Source organism: Oryctolagus cuniculus, chromosome 2, assembly GCF_051225735.1.
Source record: "Oryctolagus cuniculus isolate XC-2025 breed Fujian yellow rabbit chromosome 2, ASM5122573v1, whole genome shotgun sequence".
Lineage (NCBI taxonomy): Eukaryota > Metazoa > Chordata > Mammalia > Lagomorpha > Leporidae > Oryctolagus > Oryctolagus cuniculus.
The window spans coordinates 123150599-123170930 of record NC_142868.1 but is presented as its reverse complement, the minus strand read 5'-3'; the positions used below and the strand labels follow the sequence as shown (position 1 = coordinate 123170930).

Below are 20332 nucleotides of genomic sequence, written 5' to 3'. Positions count from 1 at the left end.
TTCTATTTTCCATCCATCGATGCTTTTCATTGGAATGTCCATTTAAACCTTTTATTCACTTTTGGTTTTAAAAGTTATTCATATATTCAAAGTGTAAGTCCTTTCTAAAATATGCCACTTGAAAATATTTTCTCCAAGTCAGCAGCAGCTTGCCATTTTCCTTTTTGAACAGTGACTTTTACAGGGCAGAAGGTTTTACTTTGAACAAAGTCCAGTTTGTCATTGTTTTCTTTTGTGGATCCAACTGTTAGTGAGCATCCAAACATTTTTTTTTTTTTTTGCCAGACATAATGTTGCGTAGATGTTTTCTGTTTTTTGTAAAAGTTTTCTGGTTTTATTTTCTGTTTGAGAATATGATCTAATTTGAGTTAGTGCTTTCCAAGGTTTACTTTCTTACATTTGGATATCCAATTGATCCAGAACCATTATTTGAGAAGACTATCCTTCCTGCATTGAATCACCTTTGCACCTTTGTGGAAAGTCGGCAGACTACTTTTTAGTCTATTACTACACTCTAACGTATTTCATTGTTCTTTAAGTCCATTCTTCTGTCAGTATCACACTGTATTAAATGCCAGAGGTGGCAATCTAGATGTCAAGAAGTGTTAAGTCCTCCAATTTTCTTCTTCCTTTTTACAATTCTTCTTTTCTACTTTATTTTTTATTTATATAAGGTGAACGAATCTCCTGTATTTCATATATACAGATTTAGGAGCATATTAATACCTCCCACCCTACCTTCTCTCCTGCCCACACTCCTACCCTCCCTTCTTCCTTTCTCATTCTTTCATTTAATGCTTACAATGATGTACTTTCAGTTTATTTTATTATAATAACAAGATTAACCCTCCACTAAGTAAGGAGTTCAACAATTAGTAAGAAGGAAAAAAGCATTTTCAATTTTTAACTTCAGTTTTGCTCTATTAATTACAACACATCAGGGGAAAAGTATGACATTTGTCTTTTGGGGACTGCCTTATTTCAATAAGTATAATGATTTCCAGTTGCATCCACTTTGTGTGAAACACAGAATTTCATTCTTTTTTTAAGGCAGGGTAATATTCCACAGTATATATATACTAAATTTTCTTCATCCAATTATCGGCTGATGGGTATCTGAGTTTTAAGCAGAGTCCAGGCCCTGCTAACCCACCCAGCCAAACTCAGAGTCAGTGGGAAATGTGAATTTTTCCCTCTGGTAGAACTCCCATGCTGCACATGTGCTAGAGTCTCCACAGCCTCTACTGATGTCTGGAGGGATCCTTTTCCTTGCCAGTTGCTCGGCAGCCTTGTTTGGGAATGGGGAGAGGCTGGGGGAGAGGCTGGTGCCGCGGCTCACTAGGCTAATCCTCCGCCTTGCGACACCGGCACACTGGGTTCTAGTCCCGGTGGGGGCGCCAGATTCTGTCCCGGTTGCCCCTCTTCCAGGCCAGCTCTCTGCTGTGGCCAGGGAGTGCAGTGGAGGATGGCCCAAGTGCTTGGGCCCTGCACCCCATGGGAGACCAGGAGAAGTACCTGGCTCCTGCCATCGGATCAGAGCGGTGCGCCGGCCGCAGCATGCCAGCCGTGGCGGCCATTGGAGGGTGAACCAATGGCAAAGGAAGACCTTTCTCTCTCTCTCTCTCTCTCTCACTGTCCACTCTGCCTGTGAAGGAAGGAAGGGAGGAAGGGAGGAAGGGAGGAAGGGAGGAAGGGAGGAAGGGAATGGGGAGAAAGAAATGTGCTTTTCCATCCCTGGATTACTGGGCACCCTGCCCTGCTATGGATTTAGGCCAGACTCAAGTCAGTCTTGCCCACAGGGTTCTCCCCCAGGCTGTGTCACCAGTGGCACAGGCTGCCACAGTCTGCTCTCACCGTACTCTGGGAAGTTGGCGTCTCCTCCAGTACTCGGCTGCAGGATTCCTGTGTGGTTCCCCCCTCGCTGTTGCAACCGCTCTTCCCACGCTGCTCTAATGCATCCTTCTTCCTTCTGCAGAATCCCCACTGCAAACTTCTCCCCAGCTCTCTCCTGGGAGCTACACTTCCTCCACTTCTACCTTCCACTTGTCAAAATCAGCACGGGTTCCCCTATTAAGCCATCTCACAATTATTTTGTCTATTCTAAGTCCTTTGCCTTTCCACATATGCCCCAGATTTAGCTGGACAATACCTATAAAACACTTACTAGGATTTTTACTGGGATTGCATTCAATCTGTAGACCAATATGGGAGAATGACATCTTAATGAGATTGGGTTTTCCAGTCTATTCCTAGTGTATAGCTCCATTTAATTAATTATTCTTTGATTTTTTTCATCAGAGTTTTGGAGGTTTTTTTAATTAATTTTTTATTTTTTTTTTAAAAATCAGTTACTTATTCGAAAGGCAGAGAGTGACAGAGAGGCACAAGCAGAGAGAGAGAGAGAGGTCTTCCATCCACTAGTTCACTCCCCAAATGGCTGCAATGGCCAGGGATAGGCCAATCCAAAGCCAGGAGCCTGGAGTGTCTTCTGGGTCTCCCATGTGGGTGTAGGGGCCAAAGGACTTGGATTATCCTCTATTTTCCTAGGACATAGTAGAGAGCTGGATTGGAAGTGGTGCAGCCAGGACTCAAACCAGCACCCATATAGAGGCCTGCACTCCAGGCAACAAATTTACCTACTATACCACAGCACTGGCACCCCTGTAAATATTTTGTTAGATTTATAACTAATAAATTTATTTTTTACTTTACACTAAATTATATATTTTTGACTACGACCTTGTCTAAATATGATCACAGTTGGTGAACTCAGGGGGCTCCCATAGCCTTGGCAGCTCATGACAAGAGCCTAGGGTGATTACTGAGGCCATAAACAAGAGTGTCAATTTGTTAAGTCAACAACAGGAGTCACTGTGCACTTACTCCTCATGTAGGATCTCTGTCTTTAATGCGCTATACATTGTGATTTAATGCTATAGCTAGTACTCAAACAGTATTTTTCACTTTGTGTTCCTATGTGGGTGCAAACTGTTGAAATCTTTGCTTAATATATGCTAAACTGATCTTCTGTATATAAAGAGAATTGAAAATGAATCTTGATGTGAATGGAAGTGGGGAGGGAGAGAGAAAGGGGAGTGTTGCGGGTGGGAGGGAAGTTATGGGGGGGAGCCATTGTAATCCATAAGCTGTACTTTGGAAATTGATATTCATTAAATAAAAATTTAAATTTTTTTTATTTAATAAATATAAATTTCGAAAGTACAACTTTTGGATTATGGCAGCTTTTCCCCCTAAAACCTCCCTCCCACCTGCAACCATCCCATCTCCCACTCCCTCTCCATCCGATTCTTCATCAAGATTCATTTTCAATTATCTTTATATACAGAAGATCAACTTAGTATATACTAAGATTTCAGGCCGGCGCCGCGGCTCACTAGGCTAATCCTCCGCCTTGCGGCACCGGCACACCGGGTTCTAGTCCTGGTCGGGGCGCCGGATTCTGTCCCGGTTGCCCCTCTTCCAGGCCAGCTCTCTGCTGTGGCCAGGGAGTGCAGTGGAGGATGGCCTAGGTGCTTGGGCCCTGCACCCCATGGGAGATCAGGAGAAGTACCTGGTTCCTGCCATCGGATCGGCGCGGTGCGCCGGCCGCAGTGTGCCGGCCACGGTGGCCATTGGAGGGGGAACCAACGGCAAAAAGGAGGACCTTTCTCTCTGTCTCTCTCTCTCTCTCACTGTCCACTCTGCCTGTCCAAAAAAAAAAAAAAAATTTTTCAACAGTTTGCACCCACACAGATGCACAAAGTATAAAGTACTGTTTGAGTAGTAGTTTTACTGTTAATTTGCATAGTACAGCACATTAAGGACAGAGATCCTACATGGGGAGCACGTGTACAATGACTCCTGTTGTTGATTTAATAATTGACACTCTTATTTATGGCGTCAGTAATCACCTGAGGCTCTTGTCGTGAGTTGCCAAGGCTATGAAAGCCTCTTGAGTTTGCCAACTCCGATCTTATTTAGACAAGGTCATAGTCAAAGTGGAAGTTCTCTTTTTCCTTCAGAGAAAGGTACCTCCTTCTTTGATGGCCCATTCTTTCCTCTGGGATATTACTCACAGAGATCTTTCAGCTAAATTATATTTTTAAAATTTCAAATTCATATGGGAACACCATTTGTCTTTTTTCTATGAGTCTTAAATCCTTGGCCTTACTAAATTCATTTTTGAATTTTAGGAGACTTTTATAGATAATTATGTCATCTATGAAGAGAGACAATGTTATTTTTTTGCAATCTGTAAGCCTTGTATTTTTTTTTTTTTTTGCCTTTTTTCTGTACAATATTGGTAACAGTTATGGTGGAGGACAACTTTGCCCTCTTACTGAAATTTAGGGGAGGGGCCGGTGCTGTGGCTCACTTGGTTAATCCTCCGCCTGGGGCACCGGCATCCTATTTGGACACCAGGTTCTAGTCCTGGTTGCTCCTCTTCCAGTCCAGCTCTCTGCTGTGGCCCGGGAAGGCAGTGGAGGATGGCCCAAGTGCTTGGGCGCTTGTGCCCGCATCAGAGACCAGGAGGAAGCACCTGGCTCCTGGCTTCAGATTGGCATAGCTCTGGCTGTAGCGGCAATTTGGGGGGTGAACCAACGGAAGGAAGACCTTTCTCTCTGTCTCTCTCTCTCTCTGTCAATCTCTCTCTCACTGTCTAACTCTGCCTGTCAAATAAATAAATTTTTTTTTAAAAATCATGAAAACTAAGGGGAAAACATTCAGTCTTTTTTAAAGTATGATATTAATTAGCCTTAGCTTCCTTTTTTCTGTATTTTTTAGACTTAAGTTTTTATTTCTTTAAAATTTCCTAATGTGGAATCTTAGGTTAATGATTTTTTTAACTTTTATTAATGAATATAAATTTCCAAAATACAGCTTATGGATTAAAATGGCTTCCCCCCCATAACTTCCCTCCCACCCACAACCCTCCCCTCTCCTTTTCCCTCTCCCCTTCCATTCACATCAAGATTCATTTTCAATTCTCTTTATATACAGTAGATCAATTTAGCATATATTAAGTAAAGTTTTCAACAGTTTGCACCCACACGGAAACACAAAGTGTTTCTTTTAAATTATCTTTTTCTAATGTGTGTCATTTCTGAGTCTGGTTCTTATTATTGATTCATTTCTCAAATATGTATTTTTCTTGCCTTTGCATATCCCTCTTACATGTTTTTTTGAAAATCAGGTACCTTATAGTAGATACTCTAATAAATAAATGTTACGTTTGGAGGTTAACCTGGCTTTCCTTCTACTTAACTTTCTGTGTGCATGTTATGTTAAATCGAGTTAGTTACTGAGCGAGGTGTGAGGTTTATGTTATTGCTGTCCTCAATGCACACACACGCACAGGCTTTGCAGCTTTCTAGTGATACATCACATTTAGAGTTTAGGCTGGCTTGCCAAGACTTATTTTTTGAAGTTTCTGTTTCCCCTCACCTTCAGTCTTCCCTTTGTGTTGTGTCCTACTGAGAATCTGTCTCTTGCAGCTTTCCACACTGTATTCCACTGCTTTCAGGCAATGCATGTTAATCTGGTGGAAGAGATGAGGAAGAATATTCCCTCACATTCTGGTTCAGCCCCTGTCTTAGCAAGGCACTGTGTCGCTTGTTCTCAGTACCCTGATCTTCAGAGGTGCTCGAACCCCCCACCCCCGTAGCCACAGTACTGAGCTGGGCATGCATTTCTGACCCTCCCCTAGGGATAGACCTTTCTTTACATGCTCCATCTCTCCAGTTAAGTGCAGATATACCCAGTGACTTATCACCAATGCCGTATAACAATGTTTGTTGCTCTTTCCCCTGGACATCAAGTATTTTGTTCCACGGAGGAGCTAGGATTAGAGTTAAAACCCTAGAAATAGTGCCTAATGTTTCCCTTACCCAGTCAGCATATTAAGAGACGCTTTCTTTGGATTCTTCCCAATTTTCCCTGTCAACATCCACATAATTGTAGACCTAGGAACTTAACAGTGCTGTGCTATTTCACACTTAGTCTTTAACAATTTATTTTACAATTGTAGCTCAACCTTCTTGCTAGCTTATATATGATCTCAAGATATCTGCCTTAGGTAGGCAAATTCTCAGTTCTTTTTTTCTTCCTAAGGAGAAATCTGTGGTTACTAGTCTCTAAATTTTGGGTTACTTGGCTGTCCTATAAACTAGTTTTCTGATGAGTTCAGTAATCATTAATTTTCAATTTGTCTGGATTTTTCTTTGTTGTAAGAGAGTAAGTTCTCTTTCCACTTCTCTGTGCATACAAATTGAAAAAAAAGAAGCTATGGGCTGGTTTTTCAAGATAAAAATGTATGGTACCTATGAGAGTGTGTGTTTTCCAGCTTCCAGTTATCATGGACTTGAGGAACCCAACTTTGAAGCTTAGACATTGGGCAGCCATTGAACAAGCAGTTGATGCCACTCTACTGGACTCTGAAGTTCCATTGACCTTGGACAGGCTCTCTGAGTTGCGCGTTTTTGAATTTGGCCAAGATATCCAGGACATCTCTGGCCAGGCTTCTGGAGAAGCTGCCTTAGAAATAATTCTTAAAAAGGTAAATCTGGAAAATATACATGTATTCTGAAAATCAGAACATGGAAATGGTTTCAGATTCAACATGAAGATCACCAACTTTTTGGTTAACTAGGTGGATTTTTCAAAATTACAGCTTTTACTCTCTCATTATCAGTCACTCCTTTGTCACTTCCTTACATTTATTATTAATTGTTATTATTATCACTCAATAAATCCGTTCCTGGTGTTTAGCCTATAGCCCAACAGAAACATGATGACCAAAAGAATTGAAATCTGTGTGCTTACATAAGGAACCACATGCCAAGGAAAATTTTCTTTTGAAACCAAAATGTGTTATTTTACAAACTGCAAGAGAAGTCTGTAATAAATGCTCCAACTGCAGTGAGAAGACTTTTTTTTTTACTTATAACACTATTTTTACCCTAAAAATGCTTGCACTCCTACAAATCACCTGCATGAAAAGATTTTTTTCCTCTTATTTATTTAAAGCCTAAAATGAAAGGAAGAACACACTTAGTACCACAAGTTAGTCAAATATATTAACATTAATCAAGTATAATTAGGTAAATCCATGTCATCTAACCAACAAGAGGATTTTAGAGATTTTAATGGCAATAAGAAGGAAATGGGATAATTATTTCATTCCACATGTATACCTTGATGGTTAAACATAAATGGATTTAAAGATCCTAAGTCTTGGATTATTTCTAAGGTGGAGGATTCTTGGAAAACAACTGAATTTGTGATTCTCCCTCACCGTGACACCAAAGATGTATTTATCCTGGGAGGCACAGATGACATACAGGTGGGTAACTGGATTATTAAGAACTCATGGGCCGGCGCCGCGGCTCACTAGGCTAATCCTCCGCCTAGCGGCGCCGGCACACCGGGTTCTAGTCCCGGTCGGGGCGCCGGATTCTGTCCCGGTTGCTCCTCTTCCAGGCCAGCCCTCTGCTGTGGCCAGGGAGTGCAGTGGAGGATGGCCCGGGTGCTTGGGCCCTGCACCCACATGGGAGACCAGGAAAAGCACCTGGCTCCTGGCTCCTGCCATTGGATCAGCGCGGTGCGCCGGCCGCAGCGCGCCGGCCGCGGCGGCCATTGGAGGGTGAACCAACGGCAAAGGAAGACCTTTCTCTCTGTCTCTCTCTCTCACTGTCCACTCTGCCTGTAAAAAAAAAAAAAAAAAAAAAAAAAAAGAACTCATGGCAAAGGTCATGACCACAGCTGTCCTGGGAGAGATTAGTTTGAGAAAATTAAATATGAGAATCACTAAAGAAGAAAAAATCTCATTGGGAAAGCAGGATAAGAATGCAAATAATTGATATGAATGCTTACACATGCAATAAAATGTGTAATAGATTAATCCCATAGCTGATAATTGGTGGGAAACTTAGAAGAGCAAAGAAGGATCAGTAATGATGAAGTGATCATAGAATTCTTTCACACAGACAATTCAGCCCTTAAAGACTAGAGGGGACTTGGTAGACACAGAGTAGAGTCAAGGGCATTCCAAACCATTTAAACAAGGCAAAGAAACATAACAGAGTATTTTGTGTTTTTGTCACATTAAGAAGCTGACTTCATTTGAATTTTTTTATATTAGGAATGGCTGGCCCATGCTCTACAGTATCTACAATGTTTGGCATTTTCTTACTCACTTGAAATCTAAAGGCATATTTCTGGATTAAAACTCTATTTAAAAGACAAAGTTTTGGCTTGCTATAGCGTAACCAGGCCTAAGTTGGAGATAAACGGGCTTTGCCAGGTGTAGGTTGGAACAGAAAGAGTAGATATCACTCTGGGTAATGGACAGGAGAGCAGACCGAGAGTGAAGGTGATGTGAGAGGATGAGATTCCTGCTTACAGGAAGCTTACAGCTGAAACAGACAAATTCTTCAGACTGACAGACATTATTTCTTTGAATTCACGTGTTTTCTGAGGGATGCCATTGTATGAGGAGGAGCAATAGGGAGGGAAGTGAAGGAAAACTGTTTATGACCATTCAGAGCTCAATATGACTGAGTTCAGTTTCCTCTTCCTTGAAACGACAAAGGAAAAGTGATAATTCACTGGACAGAAGACAGCTAATCTTCCAAGTGTGGGATATTTTGAAAAAAGTGAAGGCCTGCTTAGGTGGCCAAGTTGGTAAAGAAGTTACCAGCCATCTAATAACAGGAAGAGAAAAGAGAAGAGTGTCGGACCAAACCAAAGCTTATACCATTAACAGTCAAATGGAACAGCAAAGATTTATCAGAGTGGGTTGTAAGGCACAACGCAGAGAATAGGAAGGGGAATGGAAGGGTAGGAAACAGAAGGTGGGGCTAAGCTATGTGTTCAAAACGTTGGCCTTTACATGTATGCTTGGGATTAAAAATCTGAAATATCACTGACAGCACAGACACATGGTGCTGCATATGTCTCCTTCCTTGTTCTTTAAAGGTCCTTCTCGACGACAGCACTATCAACATTGCAACCATTGCCTCATCCCGGTATGTTGGCCCACTGAAACCGCGAGTGGATGAGTGGCAAAAACAGCTTGCGTTATTCAATCAAACCCTGGTGAGTAAGGATCATTTCAATTCATGGATTCATAAAATGGAGGACTTGTAGGAACCTTAGAAATAATTTGTTCCATCATTTAAATATTGTACTTATATAGTTTAGAAATATAAAATCTAGGGGCCAACATTGTGGTGTAGAGGGTAAAGCCGCTTCCTGCACTGCCAGCATCCCATATATGTGCTGGTTTATGTCCCAGCTGCTCCACTTCCAATCCAGCTCCCCGTTAATGTGCCTAGGTAAGCAGTGGAAAGTAGTCCAAGTACTTGAGTCACTGGCACCCATGTGGGAGACCCAGATGAAGCTCCTGGCTCCTGGCTTCAGACTGGCCCAGCCCTGGGTAGTGTGGCCATTTGGGGAATGAACCAGTGGATGGAAGCCTGTCTGTCTGTCTGTCTGTCTGTCTCTCTCTCTCTCTCTCTATAACTCTGCCTTTCAAATAAAATAAATAAATCTTTTTAAAAACAAATATAAGATTTAATGTTGACATTTTATTATGTTCTGAATATAAGGAAAATGCACAGGTATTGAGCTCTTATTTACATAATTATACAGCTAAATGCTATTACCATCATCCTTGTAATATAATTCTGCTATGTAACAAGATATCACCAACAATATATGTTTATTAGTGGACTGAAGTATGATACATTTACGATCTCTCAGTTTCTGTGGGTCGGGAGTTCAGACATAATTTAACTCCGTCCTCTGCTTAATGTCTTATAAGGTCTCAGTCAAGAAGTCATTCAGGGATCTCATCAGAGTGTCAACTGGAGAAGGACCCATTTTCAAACCCGTTCAGGTTTTTGGCAGAAATTATTTCCCTATGACTCTAGTACCAAAGGCTTCAATTTTTTGCTGACTCTCAACAGGAGGTCATCTCCCATGGCTGGATGTTGACCATGGATTTTTTCTGGGTAGACTTCCACAACATGACTATTTGTTTCAGCAATCTAGCAAGGAAGAGAAAATATCTTGGTGGGAAAAAAAACTATATTGTGTCTTACATAACAAAAACATAATGCTGTATGTCCTGTTACCTTTGCCGTAAGCAAGTCACAGGTGGCACCCATACCCAAGGGAGAGGACCCCACAAGGGCATCAACACATCTTGGGGCCACCTTGAGCATCCAGCCACACAGCCTTCTATTTACTGGAAGAATACTCACCGTTGCTTGAAGTCTCCTTGAGACACGTACTTGTGGTGCACACCCTCTTTTTATTTCATCGTACCTCACATTACCCCACAGTAACAGAGGATCAACTTATGACTCATGTTCCCACTCAGTCTCTCTCTTATACTTCAGGTTTTTAGCTTGATTTAATTTTATTTAGGTTCTATATATCTTAATCTAAAAATTTACCTGTGAACTAACAAAGGCAGTGAGTAGGAAAAGATCATTTGTTCCCTGATGTTTCAAAGAGTACTATCTTACAAATCTACCCTTTTAAATGAACATGTTATCTGATGGCTGTCCAGTCCCTTGGACAAACAGCTGAGCTCTAGGAATGAAGATCAAGTTCAACAGATCACAGTTAAAGCCTGTGTTTTCATGGAGGGTCCTTAAAAGAATCCTGTGCTGAATTGTAGGGACTCTCCAAATTATCTGACTAAAAGGTGTAAGACTTGTGATAAGGCAGGAAGTGCTGTGACACCAGGGCTTAGGCGTAACTCCCCAAAGTAGAGTGAGAAGTGAGAAGCTCTCTCATGGATTTTAGACCCACATGTGAAATGGCAGGAGCACAGAGGTCTACAGAAATTTCTTCATTGAGTATTTCTGATTCCTTGTTTTTTAAGAACTGCTCTTTCTATTTTATTTTAGTTCATTTTTAATTCAATTTGAGATGCAGAAAGACAGATACACAGAGCTCCTATTCACTGATTCACTCCTCAAATACTTCCAACAACTCCAAGGCAGGAGCCAAGAGGTCAATCCACATCCTCTACATGGGCAGCAGAGACCTGACTATTTGGGCCATCACTGCTGTCTCCCAGGGTTAGCAGGAAGCTGGAGCTGGGAACAAGCAGGGACTCAAAGCCAGGCACTCTGATACTGGAACTGGGCATCCCAAGCTGCAGTTTAGCCTCTAGGCTAAAACCTGCCCCAGGATATCTTCCAGAACAGTGATTGTCCCTAGAAGGAGTAGCAATGTATGATTTGTTTCTTCCTCCCAGTCTTTGAATTTCCCATATGCTTTGTCATGAGCAGGTTTTACCTTTTTGACTTTTCTTTATTTAAAAACAGGCAAGGAAGAGCACAGACATAATTGAAACAAAAGAATAGCAAACTTTGACCATGATAACTCTGTATGTATTTAGAAATGATCACTACATTTAGCACATCCCCAGCCCTTCAGATTTCTTTCAGTAAGCACCTTGCCTCCCTATCAGGTGTCTCTTCTGGACACTGGGTCATGTTTTTCTGGGTCCACAGGAGAATCATTGTAATTCCACTCAGTAGAGAGTGGAGTGGACTTAGGTTAGGGTGAGTCTTGGACCCTTTAAGGAAGCTTCCCTTCAAGGGACCTGTGTAAGGAAGCGTAAAGCAGCTCCCAAGGAAAAAGCTATAGTTATCCCACATACAAAGATTTTTAGTGTAACCACAGGTACATTTGCAATTTGGAAGTTAGCACTTGTGATGTCCATATTTTTCTCCTAGGAAGAGTGGCTGACCTGCCAGAGAAACTGGCTCTACCTAGAAAGTATTTTTAATGCTCCAGATATTCAGAGGCAATTGCCTGCAGAGGCCAAGATGTTCCTTCAGGTGGATAAGTCATGGAAAGAAATTATGCGGAAGGTGAACCGGCTGCCTAATGCTCTCCGAGCTGCTACTCAACCAGGTATAACCAACATTTTTAAAGCAGAAAGACTTTACACTCATACAAGATGGTTGTCACCTGTAAGAATCTAACCTGCAGGCCGGCGCCGCGGCTCACTAGGCTAATCCTCTGCCTAGCGGCGCCGGCACACCGGGTTCTAGTCCCGGTCGGGGCACCGGATTCTGTCCAGGTTGCCCCTCTTCCAGGCCAGCTCTCTGCTGTGGCCAGGGAGTGCAGTGGAGGATGGCCCAGGTGCTTGGGCCCTGCACCCCATGGGAGACCAGGAAAAGCACCTGGCTCCTGGCTCCTGCCATCGGATCAGCGCGGTGCGCCGGCCGCAGCGCGCCGGCCACGGCGGCCATTGGAGGGTGAACCAACGGCAAAGGAAGACCTTTCTCTCTGTCTCTCTCTCTCTCACTGTCCACTCTGCCTGTCCAAAAAAAAAAAAAAAAAAAGAATCTAACCTGCAGTACATCGCCCCTAGATTCTCATCAGCATTGATGACCCGGACCATTTGCCTTTGGCACTCCTGGGAAGCAATGCCAACTGAATGCTGTACTTTTCTCGTAATGATTCTCCCTCTGCTTGGTTTGTAGTTTTGGCACAGAAGAACCTGCTTCTTTTCACTGTTTTTATAATTCGGGGATATTGCCCCCAGGGTATCGGTGATGTGCCTATCTCACAATTTTCAGAAGACATGTTTGCATTCGATGGGGCCATGCTATTTAAACTCCTCCATAGTTCTAGAACCACAAAAATCTCCACACCTGACTATTAATTGATTCATTAAAACAGGTTAAAATGTTACCTCTTAATGCATTTCTATCCTCAAGGTTAAGATGTGGTTTAGCAAGTTCTGGTTCTGCGGAGGTAGAATGAAAGTCTTTCTGTGCACACGCACATGGCTATTGAAACTTAGACCTGGTGTCAGAGTCTGGGCGAGCTTGCTGGCTGCTCAGTAAACAGCAGCACGAGGCCCTCCAGCTGAATATTCCCTGCCCCAGAAGGAGAGGATTTCTGAGTTATGCTTCATTTTTCTCAAAAACTCTTAACATAAGACAGAAACAGAAAGGAAAAAGTGTAACAAATGATGGAATTAGAACTCTTTAGGGCTTCTGGAAGTGTCCCACCACCCTTGGCTCTTGGCTCTCTTACAGCCAGCAAACCTGTCATGCCAGCCCCGGCTCTGTCTTCATAGCACCCCTTTACAAGGGCCCTTGTGCTTATGTTGGGCCCACCACATGATCTAGGGTGTTCTTCCCCTCCTAAGAGTCTTAACTTCATTACATTTGCAAAGTTCTGGTTTCCATATTCACAGGTTTAGGGGATTAGGACATAAATATCTTGGAGGGGCCATTATTCTGTTGCCCCATCCACTAATGAGCATATTTAAACCTTTTGCTGAAATGATATCATGTTTGATTAGAGTGTTATCTTGGGCCCTACTAGATTTGCTACAAAATAAACTTTAGAGCTATTTTAAAATATGATCCCAAGAGACATCAGTTCTTCAGGGTTTCTGTAAAGAAGCATAGCTCTTTGTGTGTCATTTCAGGTGATGATCAAGCTATGAAGAAAAATAAAGTAGGACATAAGGGCTAGATTATGGCTGGGATTGGTGAGAGAGAGAAAGAGAGAGCGCGCGCGAGAGAGAGAGAGTCTGTCTGTCTGGGTTAGAAGACTTTTCGATAAGGTGACTTCTGAGCAGAAATGTGCAGGAAAGAAGGGAGTGAGACATGCATGTAAATCTAAGGGCAATTGTTAAAGGCAGAAGGAAGAGCAAAGGCCAAAAGAGCATACTCAGTATGCACACTGTGAACAAGGAAGTCCATGTGGTTTGCGGTGCAGTTCCCAAGGAGAAAGGCTTAGGAGATGTGGCTGGAGAAATGACTGCATTTGGGTGAAGAGTGGGCACTGGATTGGAGCCTAGGAAACAAAGTGAAAACAAAGAAAACTCTTTGGATTTGTTTCTAGGGAGGGTGGGAAGCCAGCCACTGTGGAAGGTATGAACACCATGAAGATGAACAATGCTGCTCTTTAAGGAGCTGTAGTTAGGTAATGAAGACAGAGTAGCCTGCTGGCACAATTTCAGCATTTAAAGATGAAAGAGGCCAGCGCCGCGGCTCACTAGGCTAATCCTCCGCCTAACGGCGCCGGCACACCGGGTTCTAGTCCCGGTAGGGGCGCCAGATTCTGTCCCGGTTGCCCCTCTTCCAGGCCAGCTCTCTGCTGTGGCCAGGGAGTGCAGTGGAGGATGGCCCGGGTGCTTGGGCCCTGCACCCCATGGGAGACCAGGAAAAGCACCTGGCTCCTGGCTCCTGCCATCGGATCAGCGCGGTGCGCCGGCCGCAGCGCGCCGGCCGCGGCGGCCATTGGAGGGTGAACCAACGGCAAAGGAAGACCTTTCTCTCTGTCTCTCTCTCTCACTGTCCACTCTGCCTGTCAAAAAAAAAAAAAAAAAAAAAGACCCAAGTGAGAAAATGACCGAGGATGAGTAAGAACCTTACAGAGACTGGCTTTGTGGGGTCAAGGAGAAAGCAACTGCTTGGTTTGATTTGTGTATCCCCAGCCCCCAAAACTGGGAGCTGCCAGCTAACAATGCTTAGAATTAAATACCCTGGGGCTGGTGCTGTGGCGCAGTAGTTTAACCCTACTCCTGCAGTACTGGTATCCCATATGGATGCCGGTTCTAGTCCCGGCTGCTCCTCTTCCAATCCCGCTCTCTGTTATGGCCTGGGAAAGCAGTAGAAGATGGCCCAAGTGCTTGGGCCCCTGCACCCATGTGGTAGACCCAGAAGAAGCTCCTAGATCCTGGCTTCAGATTGGTGCAGCGCGTCAGCCGGGGCGGCCATTTGGGGGGGTGAACCAGCGGAAGGAAGACCTTTCTCTCTGTCTCTCCCTCTCACTGTCTGTAATTCCACCCCTTCAAGTAAATAAATAAAAAATATTTTTAAAAAATTAAATATGCTTTTCATACATGGTAAATATTAACATTAATATTATTATTTAAAGTAATATTTAAAATTTTTACACAATTCCTCTATATTTTAATTTATTATACCAATCTTTTATCAGATGAAACAAAAATTTTTTAAAAAGTTAATATATTTTATTTCCATTAAAAATTATATTGTCAAGGCCAGGACTGTGGCTTAGTAGGTAAAGCCACCACCTCCAATGACAGCATCCCAAATAGGCACCAATTCCAGTCCTGGCTGCTCCACTTCTAATCCAGCTCCCTGATAATGGCCTGGGAAAAGCAACAAAGGATGGTTCAAGTACTTGGGCCTCTGACACCCATGGGGGAGACCTCAATGAAGCTCCTGGCCCTTTATTTCAGCCTGGCCCGGGACCTACCATTGCAGCTATCTATGGAGTGAAGCTGCAGACAAGACAGAAGATCTCCCTCTCTGTCTCTGCCCCCCACCTCCCTGTAACTCTTACTTTCAAATAAATAAATAATTATAAAAAAGAAAATGAGCATTTAGTAATTATATTGTGTATTTTAGCATGGTTTTACCAGTGCTCTTTTGTTTTTCAATCAACAGGTCTTTTGGAGACTTTTCAAAACAATAATGCTTTACTTGATCAAATTCAGAAGTGTCTAGAGGCATATTTAGAATCCAAAAGGGTGATCTTTCCACGGTAAGTTTATAAAGCGACCAAAGATATGTTTCAGTAGTTGAGACTATCGATCAACTTGAGGTTACAGTTATAACCTCAAAACGTCAGAGAACTAAAGAAGAAAACAAGAGAGATTTTCGGTAATGAAAATCCAGCTGGTATCTTGTTGGGGAGTGTAAGTCCCAAGGTTAAAGCCACAATATTTGGTAAAGGTTTAGTGGGTAAATTGAGTGCAGCATGGTTTTGCTGCTTCCTGGTGGTGGGGTACGTGTGTGTGCTCATGTATGCGTGTGTCCGCGGAAGCACATGTGGAAAGTGAGAGAGCCTGCAGGGATTTTCTTTAGGTTTATTGGTGGGAACATAATATACTCTCCAAGATGCCCAGACCTGAGGAGAGTGACTTCCACCTGAGGGTGCAGGGGACCCCTAACATGCCTCTCTCCAGCCTCTCCGACCTTAACACTTTATACCCTCATGTGAGTAGGGAGTTTTGCACCTGTCTCCCAGGTGACTTGCCGTCTTATCTCTAAACACTGGCAGCTCTGATCCTAGGGGCTCCAGGCGTGGCTGAGACTGCAGCACAGCATTTTCACATCTGGTCTGGAACACGGAAGCCACTCTAAGTGTTTAAAGCAAAACTTCCGTATCCAGGGAACTGGAGGTGTTCACAGGCACTAGAGGCACAGGGAAGAACGCAGGGCCACTTTGAAGAAATCTGAAAGCACAGACAGGGATCGCCAGAAAGTGCCTCCAAAGACTCAGCTCCTTGCACTTAAAAAAATGAGTGGTTATCGGGACACCCGAAAACAAAGGGCGAAACCCCACCCCCTTCAGTCCTGGCTTCTGCTTGCTTTCCTTCCTCCTTCCCCTGGAAGGTGTCATAGAAGAGCATCTGTGGGCAGAATCCCATCCTGAGCTTGGCTGACAGATGTCATCTCCACGTCCTCCAATGCGAAGGGCATTGTGAAGTTGGCAATGACCGTCTAGGGCAATTACCAAATGCTGGTTTGACCACTTAATTCTTCAGACATGACACAGTTAGGGGTAGGTATGCAGTTTTTAAAATGGACCCTTGCTGACTGGAAAAAAATGTATGTTTGAAAATCACTGTCACAAACCTTAATTGCTGACTGCATTACCTGTTATAGGATAGTTAGGATAATGAATGAAATTCCGTTGATGTGATTCAAAGAGAATAAACATATGGCAGAGACTATATTAAATGAAAACTGGAATTTAGAAGAATATTTTTAATTATCTAGAATAGCATTTTTTATTAAAAGGCCACAGAGTAAATATTTAAGGCTTTGCAGGCAATTCAATTAATTATCTGTTGGCAGTTACTCAACTCTGCTATTGTAGCACAGAAGGAGACTCAGTCAATAAGTATGTCTGCATAGCTATGTGACAGTAAACCTTCACTTACCTAAACAGGTGGCAGGCCAGGTTTGTGGGTCGTAGGCTGTAACTGGCTGGTTCTTGATCTATAGTAAACTATTATCTACACAATTTCCTTTACTTGTCTTGCTGATGATAGTACCAAAATATATTTATGTGTGTGAATATATTATATATATTGTTTTTATTTCCACATGGATATAGCTTCATATAGTTTGAAATGGGGTATTGGTAAAATCATATATTCCGCCACTTTTCACAGTATCGCATGCTGCCGGGAATAGCATGTATCTTTAGTTGGGAGAATGGCCCGGCGCACATTTACGGAACCAAATTAAGTTTCCTGCACCTACTATTGCATCTATTATCTGTTCAACACATAATGCATTGAATACTAGGTATGTGAGAGGATGAGTCTAGATTCTATGGGAGATCGATAAGTCACACATGACTTAACAATAAGGATATTCTCTAAGAAGTGCATTATTGGGCAGTTCTCATCATTGTGTAACTGGAGAGTGTATTTACACAAACAGTGTCATCAGGTGTAGGATCTTGTGAGAGCACTGTTGTGAATGTGATCCATGTGCATGGAGATGCTGCTATGCAGCACAGGACCACATGTGCTCAAAGCCAAGTAACACACACACACAGCTGAGTCAGTACTATCACAAGAGCTAGCAATTTATAATTTTATGAAAAAATACCCATCTTTTATTATTAAGCACTAATTTAGATTTTGAAATGCATCATCGCTAATCCTTAGAACAATGCTATTTAGAGATACGTTGCCTCCCCAAGGAACCCAGGACCAATATACTCAGAGGCCAAGAAATTGGATGGGGAAGAGAAGCTGCTAAATAGTTTCTTTTATGTCTGTCTAAGGCTAAGCTTCAGTTTCAAGTTGTATTTTCAGAATTTTCTTTCCTCCAGGTTTTACTTCTTATCAAATGATGAGCTTCTGGAGATTTTGGCCCAGACACGAAACCCACAAGCTGTGCAGCCACACTTACGGAAATGCTTCGACTCCATTTCCAAACTTGAATTTGCTGTCATGCCTCCTGCTGAAGGAAAGATTCCTGGCATGGAAGGAGAACCAGAAAAGATTTATACCAATGATATTTTAGCCATGCTGTCGCCAGAGGGAGAAAGGGTGAGGTGCTTTTTGTTGATAATTCTTTACAAATAAGCTTTGGAACTCTTCTAGAGTTGGGGGTGGAGGCCTACTCATTTTCACTCCGTTTGAGATATCCTGGATAACCAAAATAGAAATCTTGCCTTCAAAGAGCTCAAAGTCTTATGGGGACTTAGACAATTAAAACCACCATAGTAAATGCAGTAACAGACATACAAGCTCTGTTTTCTGGAAACAAAGTAAGAAAACTAGAGCTATATCTTATTCAACTCCCCACAAGAGGCACAATAGTAGACTAGTAAAGGGTACCAGTTCTGCTGCAGGCTACCTGGACTCAAGTCCCACCCTATAAACTCATCAGTGAAATGGAAACTAGTAAATGTTCTTGATGAAAGAGATGACGACAGATGTTACCCTGTAAATTACTGCCAGCAGTACCCAGTGGGCACTATGTAAGTGCAAATTAGTGGCAGCAGCATCTGCACAGCTAATCACTCACGGTGAACACCAAAGTGAATGCAATAGCAGATGGTAAGAATCCAAGTGACTCCAGAGTTGAAAGTCTCACACAAACTCACACAAACATACACACATTCACATACACACAAACACACACACACACACACACAGGAGTCAGAAGATGGGCATGAGAGGATAAGCATTCCAGACAGAGGAAGTATGCAGGACAATGCCAAGGTGTTAGTCCAATTATAACACACTAGTGTATTTGTAGGAGTAGCAGGAACTCATAAACATTTTCTGCATCCTAAATTGATCTTCTTACTAAAGAATTTGGTCATTATTGGTTGCAGAATAGAAGGGGATGACCAAGAATAGGATCTTGGGAAAACATAAAATTTAAAAGTGGAGTAGAAGAACTGATGAAAGAGACTAAAGCAAATTGGACACACAAGTGGCTGGAAGTCTGAGAAATAAATAAGAAAAGGACTGAAAAGTGTCCATTAGCTTTTCCGATGAGAGACATGGGTATCCTTAATGGGAACAGGTTTTGTGAAGTATTAGGGCAAAAAATTAGATGTCAGGGAGTAGGAAAACAAAAGCAGGTGAAGAAATGTATGTGGTATTTATGAACTATTCTTTCAAGGAGTTGGTTCCATGAGAAAGCATTAAAATTAGGCAATAAATAAAGTTGTAAAGTAGAATATCCATAGAACATTCTGGTACTTGTGCTAAAACTTCAGTATTTATAAGCTCAGGGACTACACAGCTCAAAATCTCACATGAGCCAATTTATCATTGCTCTGATTACCTTCTAGGTAGGTTTGGGGAAAGGCCTCAAAGCCCGAGGCAATGTGGAGGAATGGCTTGGTAAAGTGGAAGAAGCCATGTTCACGTCTCTGCGCCGCTTGTGCAAAGCTGCCATCGCTGACTATCAGGGCAAACCGAGGACAGAGTGGGTGATTGCTGGCCATCCCTCCCAAGTAACTCGCACTTGTTAACTTTCCATTCCTGAATTCTTCTCTGCTGAGATGCCACCCCACTCTTAAAGAAGACATTTTCTTGCAGGTCATCCTAACTGTTTCTCAGATCATGTGGTGTCGGGATGTGACTGAGTGTCTGGAAACAGAAAGCACTAGTCATGTAGAGGCCCTGGAAGCTTTTGAAAAAGTGAATTTTGAGGTGAGATCGTCAACAGGATAACACTGAACCTCTGAGGAGGTCTCCAGAAAGTTCAAGGGAAATTCATATTCTAAGAAAAGCTATGTGTGGATTTCAAAAATATTCTGTACCAAAATCAATATCTTTTAATTACATCTTTCCAAAGATTTTTGAAGTACCCTTGTACCGCCATGCAGGATGATCTCAGGGGTTTTTATTACCATGTGTAACACAAATTCACTTTATTTCAGAAATGCTCATGCGCAGACATGATTTACAGAGCTTTGAGAGTATCACTAGAATGATAGATATATGTGTGTGTATACATGTATACACACATATACATATATATCTACATGTATATGTAGATATACATACATATACACATGTATGCATGTATATATGTTTATATAATGCATGCATGTATATATGTATAGAGGTATATCTACATATACATGTAGATATGTGTATACACATGTATGCATATACATACATACACATACATATATGTATATAGCGTATGCATGTATATAGGTATATCTACATATGCATGTAGATATATGTATATACATGTATGCATATACATACATACACATACATATATGTATATAGCGTATGCATGTATATAGGTATATCTAC

At 42.3% G+C, this 20332-nt stretch overlaps 1 protein-coding gene across 1 annotated transcript in view; it reads left to right on the top strand.

The window, feature by feature from the left end:
• DNAH6 (dynein axonemal heavy chain 6) overlaps nt 1-20332 on the top strand; it is a 315572-nt gene that overhangs the window by 102704 nt on the left and 192536 nt on the right. The window contains exons 19-26 of the mRNA XM_008254187.5: nt 6344-6556; nt 7250-7342; nt 8977-9096; nt 11757-11937; nt 15465-15561; nt 17872-18091; nt 19351-19515; nt 19601-19714. Of these exons, the coding sequence (XP_008252409.3) occupies nt 6344-6556; nt 7250-7342; nt 8977-9096; nt 11757-11937; nt 15465-15561; nt 17872-18091; nt 19351-19515; nt 19601-19714 (1203 nt within the window). The remainder of the gene's footprint in view (nt 1-6343; nt 6557-7249; nt 7343-8976; nt 9097-11756; nt 11938-15464; nt 15562-17871; nt 18092-19350; nt 19516-19600; nt 19715-20332) is intronic.